Genomic DNA, 16,611 nt, shown 5'->3' on the forward strand with positions numbered 1-16,611 from the left:
TTGGTTGGGGAAGGAGACCAGACAGCGTGGTCATCCGTCTCATCGGATTAGGGAAGGATGGGGAAGGAAGTCGGCCGTGCCCTTTCAGAGAAACCATCGAATTTGCCTGGAGTGATTTAGGAAAATCACGGAAAACCTAAATCAGGATGGTCGGACACAGGATTGAACCGTCGTCCTCCCGAATGCGAGTCCAGTGTCTAACCACTGTGCCACCTCGCTCGGTATTATTATTATTATTATTATTATTATTATTATTATTAATATAACAATACTTCTCTTTTCATTATCACAGGTATTTTCAATAAGGCCCAATGGTTTTCTCAATGTTGTTTCTCATTGTATGTATTTCACAAACATGGAAGTGTCTTCATTAAAAATTTGATTTTATTACGATTTATTGAAGTGGTTACATTTCTTTGTTTCAAGTACATTTTTCTTAGTTTCTAAGTTCTGAGCATAATTAAGCTTTACTATTACTCACTTTATCAACAGCGCCAAAAAAATATCAAGAGTACAAACATGCTACACAATATTACAGTCATCTCACATAAAATTAGTCACCTGCTTGTCCATCATAACAACTTTTATTCTATGCCTTTTTTAAGAAGGTGCTTTATTACTCAACAATGCAGTTTTAATATAGCGAAGACCAACTCCACAACATTGAATTCAAGTATTGAGCACAAAAGTGCCACATTTGCTGGACTGAGCATTTCTGACTTGGCACATCTCAGTACGCAATTTTAACTGATCACAATGTTGACATCTGTAACTGTTTAACCCTCAAGCTGGTGTGCAGTGCACTTCACACACATAAAGAGTGGCTGTCTTTATGTTTCCAACGTAACAAAAATCACAGTTTAATGGAACAATGATGAAATGTATTTTCATTATATTACTCTGCTGCCATGGACAGGTGTTAGCTCGCAGTAATCACCCACTTGAAGTATTAAACATTGCAGCTGCACAAGATCTCAGCCAACCACTAACTTAATTACTAAAGTGTCTCATAAACAACTGCCTCACTGTGGGATTGTGCTGCTACCTCATAACCTGGGTCATTACCTGGTACAGACTGTGAATTATTTTCTGACCTAGCTTGTTGTTTATTTTATATTACTGCTGCTCACTTGGACATATGACAACACACTTTACTACTTTGTTAACTGAAGCAATAATGAAGGAATAGGTATGAGCTCGCAATTGTGAAACAACAATTTAACAGTGCAAAACAATTTTATTTGTGGTGGTGCACTTCATACACAGGTGTGCCCGCTCGAGGGTTAACTTCTTGGATTCACCTTTAACATGTCACTGAAAAGCAAAATGCCAAGTGTTCCTATCACTCAATAACAACTTCAGAATTCTTTTATTATAAAGCCTGATAGCACAGAAATACCTTTTCTGTAATATTGTTTTACGTTGTATCGTACATACTCAGTAATTGTAAGTACCAGACTAGTTATAATAAAATATATCTATATCTGTCCAGCTTAAAACCAAGTGTAGTGACATTCTAATTGCCTTTTTGTGGAAAACAGGAAGAAACCCAAAATATAGGGAACTGTGACAACAGATTAAATATAAACTGGAATGGTATGAAAACTGCTTGTAATTTGGAAGGTATCTGAAAATAGGAAGAGGAGGAACTAAGTTAGATGAGTAATTGAACATTTATTCCCATGTCACTGTGATTTATACTGATTCTCCACAAAACAAAACATGTGCACAAGTTTAACACAAGAATTGAACAAAGTAGTAAATTTCCAATTTACATTCACTAATGGAATGCAACAAAATCCAATACACACAAAAACAGTAGAAAAATATACTGCAGAGAACACACAATTGACTGCAATGAAGCAAATCTGAATTTCACACACACAGTTTTAACTAGGCAAAAAATATGAAGTGCTTTTGTTCTTTTCTCAATGAAATCCATTTTTCACATTTCATTGAATAACAATCATTATTCACACTGGAAAGAAAGCTATGTAACTTTATAAAACAATAATTGTCAAATACTGAATATTCAGTATGTTGATCTGGTCTTTAATTACTTGAAATGTTCAGAACATATTAACACAATCTACTGAACAATAGTGCTTTTACTAGAGCTTCTTGTGAGCTAGCCTACAATTTTACACCACATATCTTAGATTATTTAACACAATCGTCCTCAAAATGTCAACAACTTCTCAGTATACAGATACTTCCCCCAGAACTGTAATGTCCAATGTTAAAAATTTTGAAGCACCAGCATTACTTACTGTAAGAGGCCAAAATTCGCCAAAATGATTAACTTAATCCACATTATCTTCTAATGCAAGAGTATTAAATTAACTGAGAAGGAAGTTTTCCATTTTAATCACCATTGGTCGGAATCTCTAGGACAGGCCTTCTCTTCTAGATTTAACAATATTTAAAAATGTGCAACAATAACTTTCATGTGTTGACCTAGTATAAAACACTAAAAAGCATCTTCTTTTCCAAATGTGGATACGTCTGTACAGAGAACAGCTACTTCATTAGCAATTACCTAAACTTGTCCCCTATTTTGTCGTCTCATCTAACGTACTTTCAAGTTTATACGTGAAATAGAAACTTAATGGTACCTAAAAATATGTGTCAATCGCATTTTCTATTTGCCAAACATATGAAATCTAAATTATAAAACCAAGCTGAACAACAGTCATCTCATTTTCCACAGAGTCTGTGTATTACAGAATAGAGCACACATTCAGCCCACCGTCCCACTAAAACTTGAGCATAGTGAGGGGCATGACTAGGAATACGGAGATAGGCTTCACTCCTTTGAAAGCATTGTTAAATATTTAAATGCATCACAGCCATCTTACCATCACTGACTTGTAAGCCTTAAAGTACATAAGGTGAAATATAAAATGTCAATATGAAATGTCAGTGCCTCCAATTTTCCTTTCTATATGACATGTCCATATATTCAGAAAAAGGGCAGCAACAAAAACTACATGTGAGTTAATGGGCACAATAGGACTAATTTAACACAAATTCTGACATAAATGAAAGCAATGGCAATGTTCTGAGAAGTGTAACTCAGTCTTATGGTGATACACACTCACGCATCCTTCATCATTCTTACAAAGTACAAAAATTACATTTCTAAAATGACTTTTAAAAACGTGAACACTCGCTGAGCTGACATACCTTCCTCACCTAACCATGTAAAGTGAAAAAATGCTGCTATACAGCTTAACATCCTATCAATAAAATTGAGACTGCCATTAGTGCAAATATGGCACATCACAACACCATACATGATCAGTCAAATCAAGGACACAAGAACTTAGCATTGTAAATCAGAGATAATGTATTTTGGTTATTTAAAAAGAGAGAGAGAGAGAGAGAGAGAGAGAGAGAGAGAGAGAGAGGCAGTAGCGTGTTGTGTGTGAAAAAGGGGGGGGGGGGAGAGAGAGAGAGAGAGAGAGAGAGAGAGAGAGAGAGAGAGAGAGAGAGAGAGAGAGAGAGAGAGAGAGAGAGAGAGAGAGAAGGGCATTTAGATCTTTTAGTTTGTTAGATTTGTGCAAGTTTATTTAAAGTTCATGCAATTCAACGGTTACATATAAATTATTTTAGAAGTGAATAATTACTAACAAAATTATCTGTTGTTCTGGAAATTATTTAACGTAGACAAAGGTGCAAAAATTGAAATTGTAGAATAGGATATAAAGTAATTTAGTGTAATATGCGAACTTTTGGTAGATTGTATTGTACAGAAGCTTACTAATGTTAAGGTATCCTTTAGAACAACAGTATTACCTACCACTCCTATACTGAAATATCACAAAACTAAATGATACTAATTCAATAACTTTTGAGTATAAGGCAGCCATGAGCCGTTAGTGTAAGAAACCTACTGAAGCATGTGCCGAGGGTAGTTGCAGTAGATGAGAATATGAATGTCCTTGACTAAAGACAATGGAAATAAGCTGAAGAGCACTTTCCAGCAAACATTAAATGTGTGTATATGAAGTACTGCTTTAATGCACAAATCAAATAAAAATAATTAGTATACAAAAATATATATACACTGTCATAATAAACTTCTTCAAATACTTGTCATTCCATAGTATGTACACAATTATATGAACAGAGCAATAAAATCATACAATAACCACAGTTGTCTACAACATTCACAAACACAGAAAAGCAGTTTTGTACAGTTACTTGTCTTTCAATAGTTCATTTAAACAGAACTAAATGTATAGTTTAAAAATTGTAAAAAATGAAAATAAGCCTTGTGAAACTTTTATAAAAGTAAATGAAAATTACAGACGGTGTCGTCTTAGTGACTTTTGACAATATTACCGTACTGACAAGAAATGTTCAGTGAGGTGGGTTTCCAATGGTTAAAAATACAGCTATCTTGCTGTACATTTTTAGTCCTTGCACAAGAGTAATTATATCTCAGTGTTCCTGCCTCTGCCCTTTACTGACGTCAAGTAACCTCTTACTGTTAATAACTCTTGTTGCATTGGAATGGGGGGCTGAATGATTGCTCTATCCTGTAATGCAGGCTCCATGAAACTTACTTATTAGTCATTCATTACTTTGTTCTAAACTCCCATTCACTTCGAACTGATCTTGTTCAATTGGCTTTTTAAGCCACGTTCCCAAGCCAGCCTTGACAAATGCAAGGACCAACTGCTCCTTTGCCATCTGAAAATCAAAATTAATTTTACTGTACTGATGGACAGGTAACTGAGTATAATAAAAATAGGTACAACTAATGGCACAAGTACTAGAGGACCTAATATTTTATGAGAAATAGGAAAGCACCGGAGAAAATTAAGCTACTCGGGAATTACACTACCAAAGACTACACATAAAAAACGAACGGGATGAGAAGAAATTCGAAAAAGGTAATATTGAATGAAATCAGCATATCTGAATGACTATTGTAAGGTAGTAAAGCATCAAGTGATTACAGTAAGTTGTATAGATTTACTATTTTGAGCTACAGGAAACAGCTATGGGAAAATAGAGACGGGTCTATAATAATTTTGAGGAAGATAGAACATATGAGGAGAGAGTTCACCACCTAATCAGGCCTTTTGGGCTTAGGTTTTCTGTACATTTCCAAAACAGATTACTGCAAATTCAATGGTTTCATTGAAAACTAAATGGCTAATTTCCTTCCTCATCCTTATCCTACCCAAGTTTGAACGTTATTTTTAATGATCTTTTGCCCTTTCTATTTCCTATTCTAAGAGGAGTAAAAGGAAATACGATGGGGAAAGGAGAGGTTAAACACAGCCTTATTAACTGCCAACCTAATCACAACTACTTATTTTTAAATGGAAGAATGTGGTTCACTTCACAACAGTAGCAATTCACTTTCTCTGCTACTAACGAATATGAAAAACGAACACACCTGATATTCACGTACAGCGAGCTTTGCATCAGAATACAATGCTGGCTGCTTCACAGTGTTCATTTTTGTTGTGGCTTTTATTCGTCCAGCTAGATTCAGGAATCTAGTAAAAAAAGATTGCTTGGAAAGCCTTGATGCTGTTCCACTCTCATCCTTTCCAGTTACTGAATTTATTATTTCTGGGCCTTCCATACCTAAATTAAGCGATAATATTAGTCGCTTATAATGAACAACAAAAGAAAACACAATTTAACAAAGTCTTACAAGATGTAGATACAAACCAAGTAAATTAAAAGACATAATATTACGCTAATCAAATTTACAGGTGATGTAATATGAGAAAAACAAATAAATACAAGATTTAGGAGTAATCTAATTTAAAATTAAGGAGCCTGAAAGAAACTGATTAGCAGAGACCAGATTATTTGCATATTTGGCTCTTTTTCCACTGCTTATTGCACATTTTAACTAAAAACTAGTGACTATGCATATTTTCACTCTATGTTTACGATATTTTAAAAATATAGATGGGCTGTCCCTAGCTCGATCTATTTTTGATGTCTACAGATTCACTGTAACCTAGAACTGCGTGCAATCGCTAACAGAGACGTCACTGCCTAGCAAAATCATTACAGGAGAGGAACAGGAACAGGCAGACAGAGTCAATGCTACTGCGCCCCCACCCCCATTTCATTCCCTCTGTACTGAACACATCGGAAACAGTTAAATTAAACTATGCAAGCTTTTAGTCACACTGCCATTGTTTCAGTTTAGCTTTCTATTTATTGCTACACAATTGGATATGTTTACGATGGGTAGTGTGTAACGTGCTGTGCGCCATGACGCCCGGAAAAAAGAATGCTGTATCGTGGATAGCTGACCATCCTGGAACATTTACATAGGATGGAATTGTTTTATATTGTCGAGTTTGAGAGAAAAACTTTTCCTGCAAAAACAAGTTTCAAATATATCAACATGATAAGCCAAGTCTTCCTCCGAAGGAACACAGAAGGAAGGACCACGACAACAACTTCTGACAACAGCAAACTGCAATAGCAGGGATTTGTCCAAAGGTGACCAAAAAATTTAGTTCAACATGGATCCATGTGAAGCATTCATTGAAAACAATATTCCTCTCCACAAACTTACAAACCGTATCCTCAAAGGCTTCCTGCGCACTTGTGACCGTTACATTGCAAATTTAATTGTTGGTGCTCTAAAAGAAGAGTCTCCTTCTTCCTATTAGCGGACTGCAAAGAACCATTCTACGTGAAAGTGAACCATTCTACGGTTGCCAGATTTGTGAAGAAGAGTATTAGAAAAATATTTCCAGAATCTTCTGCAGATGAAAGGGTGTGTGTTTATTTCAGATGCTGCTCCCTATATGATCAAAGCAGGAAAAGCCCTCTGGAGTATTTTTACCGCAGTTTGATTCATGTGACGTGCTTTGCTCACGGAGTACATTGTCTTGCTGAAGAAGTATGTTCCACGTCTGTGAATGTAAATAAACTGATTTCATCCATAAAGAGAGTGTTTCAAAATACTCCTGCTCGCATCAATACCTACAAAGAAAATCTACCAAATGCACCTTTGCCTCCTGAACCAGTGGTAACTCATAGGGGTATGTGGGTCGAAGATGTGTTGTTTTACAATCAACATTTCGATGCCATTAAAGGGGTAGTAAATCATTTTGATAGTGCAGAGGCTTTGGGCATTTCGCCACTGCAAGGAAGCTTTTGATGATTCCAGTATTAAAAAAAAAGACATTTCTGTAATTAGCTCTCATTCATCCCATATACCTTCATGTGTTAAAAGGCTTGAAACTCAAGGTTAGGCATGGAATGACTCTATTCAGTTAATGAATAAATTATTCTAGTGAACTACTCATTGCCAGAAGTATTCCCAAGATAACTTACAATAACCCAGGCTTTGTACCCTTAGGCCAAATTGATAATTTTATTAATGGGATGGGTGAACTTTTACCAGAAACAATAAGTACCAAGATAGCATCCAAATTCAAATATTGCCCAGTTACCTCAGTTGATGTAGAATGGTCCCTTTCCTGATTATAAAAATGTTTTGAGCAATCGATGACACAATCTTACTACCAAACATTTGGAACAGTACTTGATCGTTTGTGTTTACAATAGTAGAAATCCTTGGGTTACAGAAGAGATACTGAATTCAATTGGTGAAAGGAGAAAATATAAAATTTCAGGAAATGAAGCAAGCAAAAAGGAATGCAAACGTCTCAAAAAAAGGTTAAGAAGAGATAGCTAGAGGACAAATGTAAGGATGTAGAGACAGCATCTGCCACTAAGGGTACCATAGACACTGCCTATAGGAAAATTAAGGAGACCTTTGGAGAAGAGAGAACCACTTGAACGAATATCAAGAGCTCGGATGGAAAACCAGCTCTAAGCAAAGAAAGGAAAACAAATAAGTGGAAGGAGTATATAGAGAGTCTGTAAGAGGGCGATGTATTCGGGGGCAATATTATCGAAAAGGAAGAGGACGTAGGTGAAGATGAGGTGGCAAATATGATACTGCGTGTAGAATTTGACACAGCGCTGAAAAACCAAAGTTGAAACAAGGCCCTGGGAGTAAACAAAATTCTATTAGAACTACTGATAGCCTTGGGAGAGCCAGTCCTGACAAAACTCTACCATCTGGTGAGTGAGATGTACGAGACAGGTGAAATACCCTCAGACTTCAAGGAGAATATAATAATTCCAATCCCTAAAAAAGCAGGTGTTGACATATATGAAAATTACCAACTATCAGTTCGATAAGTCACAGCTGCAAAATACTGACAAAAATTCTTTATAGACAAATGGAAAAACTGATAGAAGCTGACCTCGGGGAAGATAAGTTTGTATTCTGCAGATATGTCTGCTTGTGTGTGTGTGTGTGTGTGTGTGTGTGTGTGTGTGTGTTTTAATTAACATTTCCATTTTATGATAAATAGAGCAGGGTGTGTACGCAGACAAGGAAAAAAATTCCTGGATTTCCCGGTTAAAAATTCACTTTTTCCCCGGATGAAAACATTTAATAATAAGTGACAGATAATTTTCCCTCAGAACTGTGAAACTTATCAATTCTTTGAATGGTTATGTTTTTATACATGGGCGTAGAATTTCCCGGCACTTTAGAATACGAAACTCGGGGAAGAAAACGCCTTTTGGAAAGATTTTTGATGTGCAGCAACATATATGCTGCATATTTTCGTATCACGAAAGTATAAATTGGAATTTCCCCAAACATCGCATGTTACTTTCCGAACCATTCAAATCGAGATTGTGGTGCACTTTGCAAGCCGGTCATAGCTCATGTCACGTGATCCCTCCAGACGATAATAGATGATATTTAGACCACAGGACAGGTGATGTAGTCAGCTAATAGCAACATCACTGTTAGGTAGAGCGGACACACAAACAGGAAAAGTTAATGTTATAAATTAATATACAGAATTTTGCTACAAGAAAACCAAAGCTTTCAGAAATAATATTGGTCTCTAAGGTGAATAAGCTACAAGAGAAGCTAAGCTTTCACATATAATGTTGACCTTCTTTGCGTGTGTTACACTTCAAAAAATCGTTCAAATGGCTCTGAGGACTATGGGACTTAACATCTGTGGTCATCAGTCCCCTAGAACTTAGTACTACTTAAACCTAATTAACCTAATGACATCACACACATCCATGCCCGAGGCAGGATTCGAACCTGCGACCGTAGTGGTCGCGCGGTTCCAGACTCTAGCGCCTAGAACCTCTCGGCCACCCTGGCCGGCATTACACTTCAAGATGTGTCGCACAAATGTGCCAGTAAAATCTTTAGCCATGTCTAGTGACCTGTCCTCAAAGTTTTCCACAAATAAATTAGCTACTGCAGAAGAGAGAGAACTTCCTGTAACACTACATTAATTTGCTCATAATAACGACATGAATGTCTAATCTTCTGGGCTCTAAATACTACTAAATGGCTTGTCATCAAACGCTCTGTGATTTAAGAAATTCATCGTACATTCTCGCCATAGTTCAATTTGTGTAATAGTACATTTACTTTGAAAGTAACGCTTTTCAAACCACTATTTGCAGTATTTTCCTGCGACCTGTTAGAAATAGGTTCGTTTCAGTAGTTGTAAGAGAGTGCCAGATAACAGGCGCCACCGCGCTTTAACAGCTACTATTACGCCGGAAGCCCGTATGTTCGTACGTGTAAAGCATTAAAAGATCTTACGTCACAAAAGGAAAAAAAGACATCATCCAAGAGCATCGGAAATTCGTGAACCATACTAAAATGGCACATTTCAAGTGCATACTATAAGAGCACATTCATATTTCCAGATTCCGTATGAAGTAGGCCTCGACCTGATATTAAGCTTTTCAGTGTGGGTTTAGAGATGTAAATTTTCTTGGAGTACCAAGTACTGTATTAACTCATTTTTCATTCTTTATTATGCCATACTTGCTAGAAGATGACAAAGTGCACTTGGAGTGTAGTGAGAAGTTGAAATTAGCCAATAGTGTGGAACTAAACACTTCGTTTCAAATACATTTACTGCCTCAGCATAAAAGATTAATAAAAACCAGATTTCTTAAGCAAACCGACAAAAATAATTCCATTGTTCTACAAGGTGATAAATCCATCACTGTCAGAAATGTGGAAATAAAATAAAATCTGAAACTAATAACATATATTAGCCTTCCGTAATAATGTGGATATATTTTAATTCACTTGATAGCTCCCAGTCACAGTAATCGTTTTGTTTTCATTTGACATGAGGGCGGTAAATGAAGAGGAAACAGAAAAATCACTAAATGTAAACAGGGGTCACGTAGAGACTACACACTTCCCCACTATAACTCTCACTGCTCTGCGCATCAGTCCCGAATGTACGATACTTCTGAACCGGTGCGATACTAGATAGAGGCGGCCCAAAAATTTTCTGACAAAATTTCATTTTCTTAGATACACCGACAAGATAATACATAATCTTTCTTACCTGTTACTCCTGTTAGTCGTTTATTTCCACTCTGGTACTCTGAATCTACGGATTTCACTAATAAATATAACAACGCTGATCATTCGCAAACCCATTCAACCACATAACCAGACAGCGATTGGCGTTCACTCGTTCGACTTTACTCCTCAGCTCGTATAGCCTGGTCCCGTTTCGACTGCAGGAAAGTTTATTTTCTAGATGCGACGAGGATTCCCCTGATAGAGACATCACGTACACTATGCACACATTCAAAATTCAACTTATGATTCATTCAAAAATCAACTTACAGAGTGTGTTCAAAAACCAAAAGGGATGCGTTTCAAAATCACATGAGCCATCAATAGACCCACCTGTGCTGGATGCTAGGCACTTTGTGAAATAAGGTTTTTTCTCCTCAAGAATAAGAATTTGGCACCTCCCCCCCACCCACCCTCCCTCATAGACACAGGCCTGCTGCGCATGAGTGAATCTGGAAGGTTGGGTGCGGCAGTAAAATTTTCCCGGTTGCATCTAGCTGCTTGCTGTAACTGCTTACACAGCCAACAGCCACATTCCTGCAGCCAGAAGCGGGAGGGGTACTACTCATACGCGACTCAACTGGGCATGCGCATGAGCCCTCTAGTAACTGCTAAAACAAATCTGATGTAAACAGCTGTGACGTGACGCTAATCGGGGCCAATTTGTTGTTATGAAGCATTGCATAGTCTTCCTAAAGCCTTTGACACATTTTGCTGTTGGCAGACACTTTCATGAGTACTGTGTTTTGTTGTTGTTTATGGATGGCACATATCCTTTTCAGTTTATGTTTTATTTTCGTTTTCTTCTTTTTCTCGTTCATGTATTATTGCTGCAGTATTATTCTGCAGTAGCAGGATACAGTAGTTACCAGGCAAAATTACAAAAAATTACCTGAAAACTAAAACAACAAAAAATTCCCGGTTTTCTCCTGGATGAAAAATTCCCGGGTCTCCCGGGTCGTATACACCCTGTATAGGAATTTATACAAGACAGTAGAAGGGAAAACTAGTGGAAATCAAATCAAGGACCTCACGAATACAAAACTTACTCAGTAAGAATTCAGCTAACAGATTCTTTCAACGCATTGCAAATGTCAAACCCAACAGCACTTTTAAATCTAATCATCAAATGCTGTTGCTTCTTTTTTCCCCATAATACAGGGTGTATACATAGGCAAGGAAAAAAAAAACTTCTGGATTTTTTCCTGGGTTTCCTGGTTAAAAAAGACACTTTTTCTAGTTGAAAATTCACTTTTTCCGGGTGAAAGACAATTTTTTTTTCCATGTTACGTGATAATATATGTTCCCTAGGAGCTGTAGAACGTATCAATCCTTTAAATGGTAAAGGTTTTATATACTGGCGTGGAATTCCCGGCACTCTCGGCACAGAACAACACATTCTGGGAATATCTTTAATGCACGGAAACATGTACACTGCACATTTTGGTATTACAAAAGTATAAATATGAATTCACAAACTAAAGCATGGTAGTTTCTGAACACCGAACACGAAAATATAACAAGTGCGATACTCATGCTACAATACAGAAAAACAGAGCATAGTAGTTCTCCAAGTGCCATGGTAGAATTAGAGAAAATATGGCATGATAATATGTATTCTTATTTTGCGAAATAAGATTACTAGATGATATTTTTCATCGAGAAAAGCTAAGCTTCCACGTACAATACTGGTTGTCAAAACTTTTTTGCTTTTTGTTTCCAAGCACGTAGTTATGCAGGATCCTAACAGCAAAGCTTATTGCAACAGCTCAATATTTCTGATAAGCACGAACGCAAATTTCACTGCTGTGCACCAAACATTTCATGGATCACCTGGCAGAATACATGTAGCATTGAGCACTTTGACTTTTCCATAGGAAAGCTATTTACATGTAAAATTGTTTAAGAACTTTTTGCCATCATTACCGTATAATTTGTAATTTATGAAATAACTAATTTTGGTGTGTATTATCATTTAAGATACATCAAACATGTATGTGCCAGCAAAATTTTAAATGATGGCACAAATGGCTGGTCTTCTGAGCCCAAAATTTTTCTATGTGGCTGGTCTCAAAGTATTAAGTTCTGAAAGAGTTAACTCTCCACGATTTTAAGAAAGTAAAGTGCACATTCTTTAAAGTAAATAGTTCCTCTTGAGTAAAAGGAAATTTACTGTGAAAGTAACACTCCTAAATCAACCATTCACAATATTTTTCCATAATCTGTTAGCAATGTAAACAGTGTGATGTCACACTCGCTGAAAGTAGTTTGTTGTTCCGAAGTATTGCATAGTTTTGATCATAAAGCCTCCGACACATTTTGCTGTCTGCAGACGCTTGTATGAGCACCGTGTTTTGTTGTTATAAATATCACACTTTGTTTGCAACTGAAGTTTTATTTTGCGGTTATTCTCTCAATTATGTTTTACTGCTGCAGTATTATTCTGCAGTAGTGTATCAAAGTAAATTTTTTTGTGAGAGTGTCAGTTCTTAACAGTCAAAATGACAGAAATTTAAATGAAAACTAGTATAATGAAAAATTCCCAGAATCCCGAAATGTTCCCTGGTGTTTCACAGATTTCTCCCAGATTTCCTGGGGAGTATACACCCTGTACTAGTTTAGGTGGAAGATGAATCAAGAAGTTATAACAACACAGTTCCAACAACTTTTTGTTTTGAGAAATAATAAAATTTTTGTTTCCTCATGTTTGATGAAGAAACAAAACTATTGTGATAATTATATTTTCAGATTGTAGTCCTACGAGAAAATGGTCACGAAAGGTAAATTTGCCTTACAGTGCATTACTGTAGTATTTTAGTTACAATGGTACATACCAGAGGCCTAGTCAATTACGTAAGTAGCAAGCTAATACTGTTAAGTGTCAAGCATACTCGTCTGCATTGGAGTTTCTTTTATAGTCTAAAAACGGCATTTCTTAACAGATATTATATGAATTGTCAAAAACTAATTTAGAGGAACACTTTCTTCATACAAAGCTTCAAAATTTTTCTTTTCACAATTTAAATTCTGTGAAAATGTATAACAAAGAGAGATTTTAGACCAGAGATGTAATGTAAGATGCATCACTTCAGTGTAGAAATAAAAGAATGATAAATATTCATACCTACAGTCCAGTTGACACTATAATTTGGTGCTTTTCCAGGTTGACGAACTTCAGGTGATGTTATAAGACTCATAAGAGGTTTGTTTAATCTATACGGAGGTGGCAATCCTTGTATAGTACTTTCGATTCTTCCACAGATAGCTCTGAGCGTAGAAGAAAACAGTTAATAAACAAGTAGAAACTTATGCCGTAACACAAATATATCATCATACATTACCTATACATGTGACTTGGGTGAAAAAGGCTGCCAAGTACAATACTTTCTAGGTAAACAGGTTCAATGAAATGGGATAGCAAAGCCCCCTGCACACCAACAACATTCCACCTCGCAATTTTGTCAGAACATGACATAGTTAAAAGCCTCTGTCCCTGCAATAATTCAAAATGCCTATTAATGCCAGGCTCTCTAAAAGTATTTATGTCATAAATTTAACACAGGTTAATCTACGTGGAAAATACACACACACACACACACACACACACACACACAAATAAACAAACAACCACGCACGCAAATGCAGCTCATACACATGACAGCAATGTGGTTTCAGTTGTCTGAGACTGCAGTCGTGGCATGTAACAGTATATAACAAGCAGATTACCTGCAAGACACCATCCCAGGTCTGAATTCCATCACTTGATTTAACTGGTATAGTACCTTCTCCAGACTCTATTTTTGTCCGAAGCTGACCACGAGCTCTTCTGTTGGGATGTTTATCCAGGGAGTCATCTTGAGACACTGCTTCATGAGGAGAAAATATCCTTTGGATTAAAAGAGAAGAAATATCATTATTAATAACACAAATACAATATAAATATCAGAAATATAACAAAACTACAAATATTGCACAAAATAAATTGTTCATTACTAATTCCGTAGTTAAATTAAAACAAATGATAACTATATATTGGGGACAGCAAAAGTAACAGCTGGCATAACAACTACGATATCTCCTCTGCCTTTTATGCATGTTTCCTCCATTATTGCATTCTTAGTGATCAACTAATACTGTAGTTAAGTGGTAGCCAAAGCTCCACTGTTGAACGTTTCTATTCTTTATTTTGAAAGAGCTGTGAGTTATAGTGAAATATCCTGTTTTTAAGCATTTGTCTATAACACCAATTCTAAGACTCAAGCATTCATTAGCTCAGCCTACCTGTTTCAATCTCAGCTCAAGGCACAAATCAGAGTTTTCATTTCTTTCCCTGGTGAGTGTAGAGCAATGGGCAAGACAGGTCCAAGGGAAATGGTGGAACCCTGGAATCTAAGAGCATTAACCCCCACTCCATCTCCCCCCCCCCTCCCACTTAAAAATGCTTTTGAATGTATGTGGACTGGTAACTTCACACACGCTATCAATCAAGGTGACTTGTCTTCATATGGTGTATGCCTACAACAGCAGCACCCTGCTTTGGTTCCCGCAGCGGGCACACCGTGTTCGCACAGTCAATGTGCTTGACACACGTAGGAAATGGTCACGTCACTTGTTCCCGCGCCGCTAGCATACGCAACTACGCAAATTGTAGAAAACTTTATCTAAGTGGTGAAACATATTAGACCTTTAATTGTTTGTGTGGGCCTCTTAACATTTAGGTACATAAATATGAATCTTTTTAATTTCTGTAAGACATGAAACAGATTTTGGTCCCAATTTGCCGTCCCAAAAATCTGCCGCCCTAGACTCCTACCTACTCATCCTGCTGGTAAATCTAGCACTGATCAAACCAGCCTAAAGACAAAGCTGGAAAAAAAGGTTTAAAACAACACATAATTTAATGAAAAAGGTGGAACTATGAATACTGAAAGAAAAATACTTTGCCACAAATTATGCAAGAATAAGAGTTCAGAAAAGTGTCATTTTGGTGAAACTGGGATCTTTTACAATTGAATTAAATCAAAAATTTTCTCCATTTGGAGGAAATATACGATAGGAACAAAAAGGAGTAAAGAAAATTGACAACACTGTTGTATATTAATACTGACAATTGTGTTTGGATAATGGCAGAAAATTTTTTACGATGTTACTTCATAGGTTATATCTTACGAAGAGGGCATAAAAAGAATTTAATCCCAGGATTAATGTTTTGCATTATTTACTCTCATAAAAGAAAATTAAATATTTCCACTACAAAGAAGTCAACATCATTACTTGAGGTACATGCAGTAATGAAACTTAGCATTTTATGGACTATGCTGATGTTTGTCATTGCCTGGTATGCAGTGACTCAACATACTGCATTGGACTGTTCTGAAAATGACAGATGTAGTACAGTAACAGCTGGTGTAGATGATGATTTCCGTGCTGAAGAATGGGAAACCATAACATAGAAAATTGAGAAATTTTTCTTGTGATGAGAGTCCAACTTTCACACTCCAGATACTGTTTGGAGCTATATTTCCTCAATTCAGTCAGTTCTTGGCATTATCAACCTACTGGAGGAACAGTTAAAAATAAAGTGGTGGGTACAGTATTTAAGATGTTTTTTCTTAACTTCCTTTATTATGTTCACCATGCGTGATTATAAGCTGAATAAAACAACTTTTTAGAAAAAGTTATTTCTTTTTATGTGTATGCATCCTTTAAATCTAAGATACCAGTTGGTGATTTTTGATGTGACTTGAAGATGAAGGAGGCCCATATGGTCAGCCTTTGTTGACTTTCCAAACCCTGGAGAGATGCTACGTCTCATTCAGGCAGCTTTCCAATTGGCACAGTGAGGCTGACTGGACCCTGTTCCAGTCCTCCAACCAGGGAAAAAATTCCTGGCAGTACTGAGTTCTCTGCATGGCATACCTGCATAACCAAATCCCCATTTCGGGAATACTTGCACTTAAGACAACAATATATGTATCCTCATTTTATATTTATTTGTCTTCTAAGCTGTCACATTAATTCTATGCTGTGACAAATTATGTTCCCCATTTGCTGGTGGTGTGGTGGCACACAAAGTTTGTTAAGCCAGTGACCACAATTTGAACCTTTAATAACAGAAAACAGCCATTGCAAGGTTTACTTTAGATTTATGAAGTATATAAAAAATTCTACACAGC

The 16,611-nt window shown here is 36.6% G+C and overlaps 1 protein-coding gene across 4 annotated transcripts in view; it reads right to left on the minus strand.

Annotated features, from left to right (window-relative positions):
- Nucleotides 1-362: 362 nt before the first annotated feature.
- LOC126337017 (double-stranded RNA-specific editase 1-like) overlaps nt 363-16,611 on the minus strand; it is a 117,349-nt gene continuing 101,100 nt past the window's right edge. For 3 of the 4 annotated variants that reach the window (XM_050001279.1, XM_050001288.1, XM_050001307.1), the window contains exons 9-13: nt 14,162-14,321; nt 13,777-13,928; nt 13,560-13,702; nt 5,414-5,607; nt 363-4,698 (exon numbers count right to left, since the gene is read on the minus strand). In XM_050001279.1, coding sequence (XP_049857236.1) covers nt 4,579-4,698; nt 5,414-5,607; nt 13,560-13,702; nt 13,777-13,928; nt 14,162-14,321 — 769 coding nt within the window. In that variant the 3' untranslated portion in view covers nt 363-4,578. Of the gene's footprint in view, nt 4,699-5,413; nt 5,633-13,559; nt 13,703-13,776; nt 13,929-14,161; nt 14,322-16,611 lie in introns of those variants that run through there. The other variant, XM_050001297.1, reaches the window with a different exon arrangement.

The sequence above is a fragment of the Schistocerca gregaria genome, chromosome 1, assembly GCF_023897955.1.
Source record: "Schistocerca gregaria isolate iqSchGreg1 chromosome 1, iqSchGreg1.2, whole genome shotgun sequence".
NCBI lineage: Eukaryota > Metazoa > Arthropoda > Insecta > Orthoptera > Acrididae > Schistocerca > Schistocerca gregaria.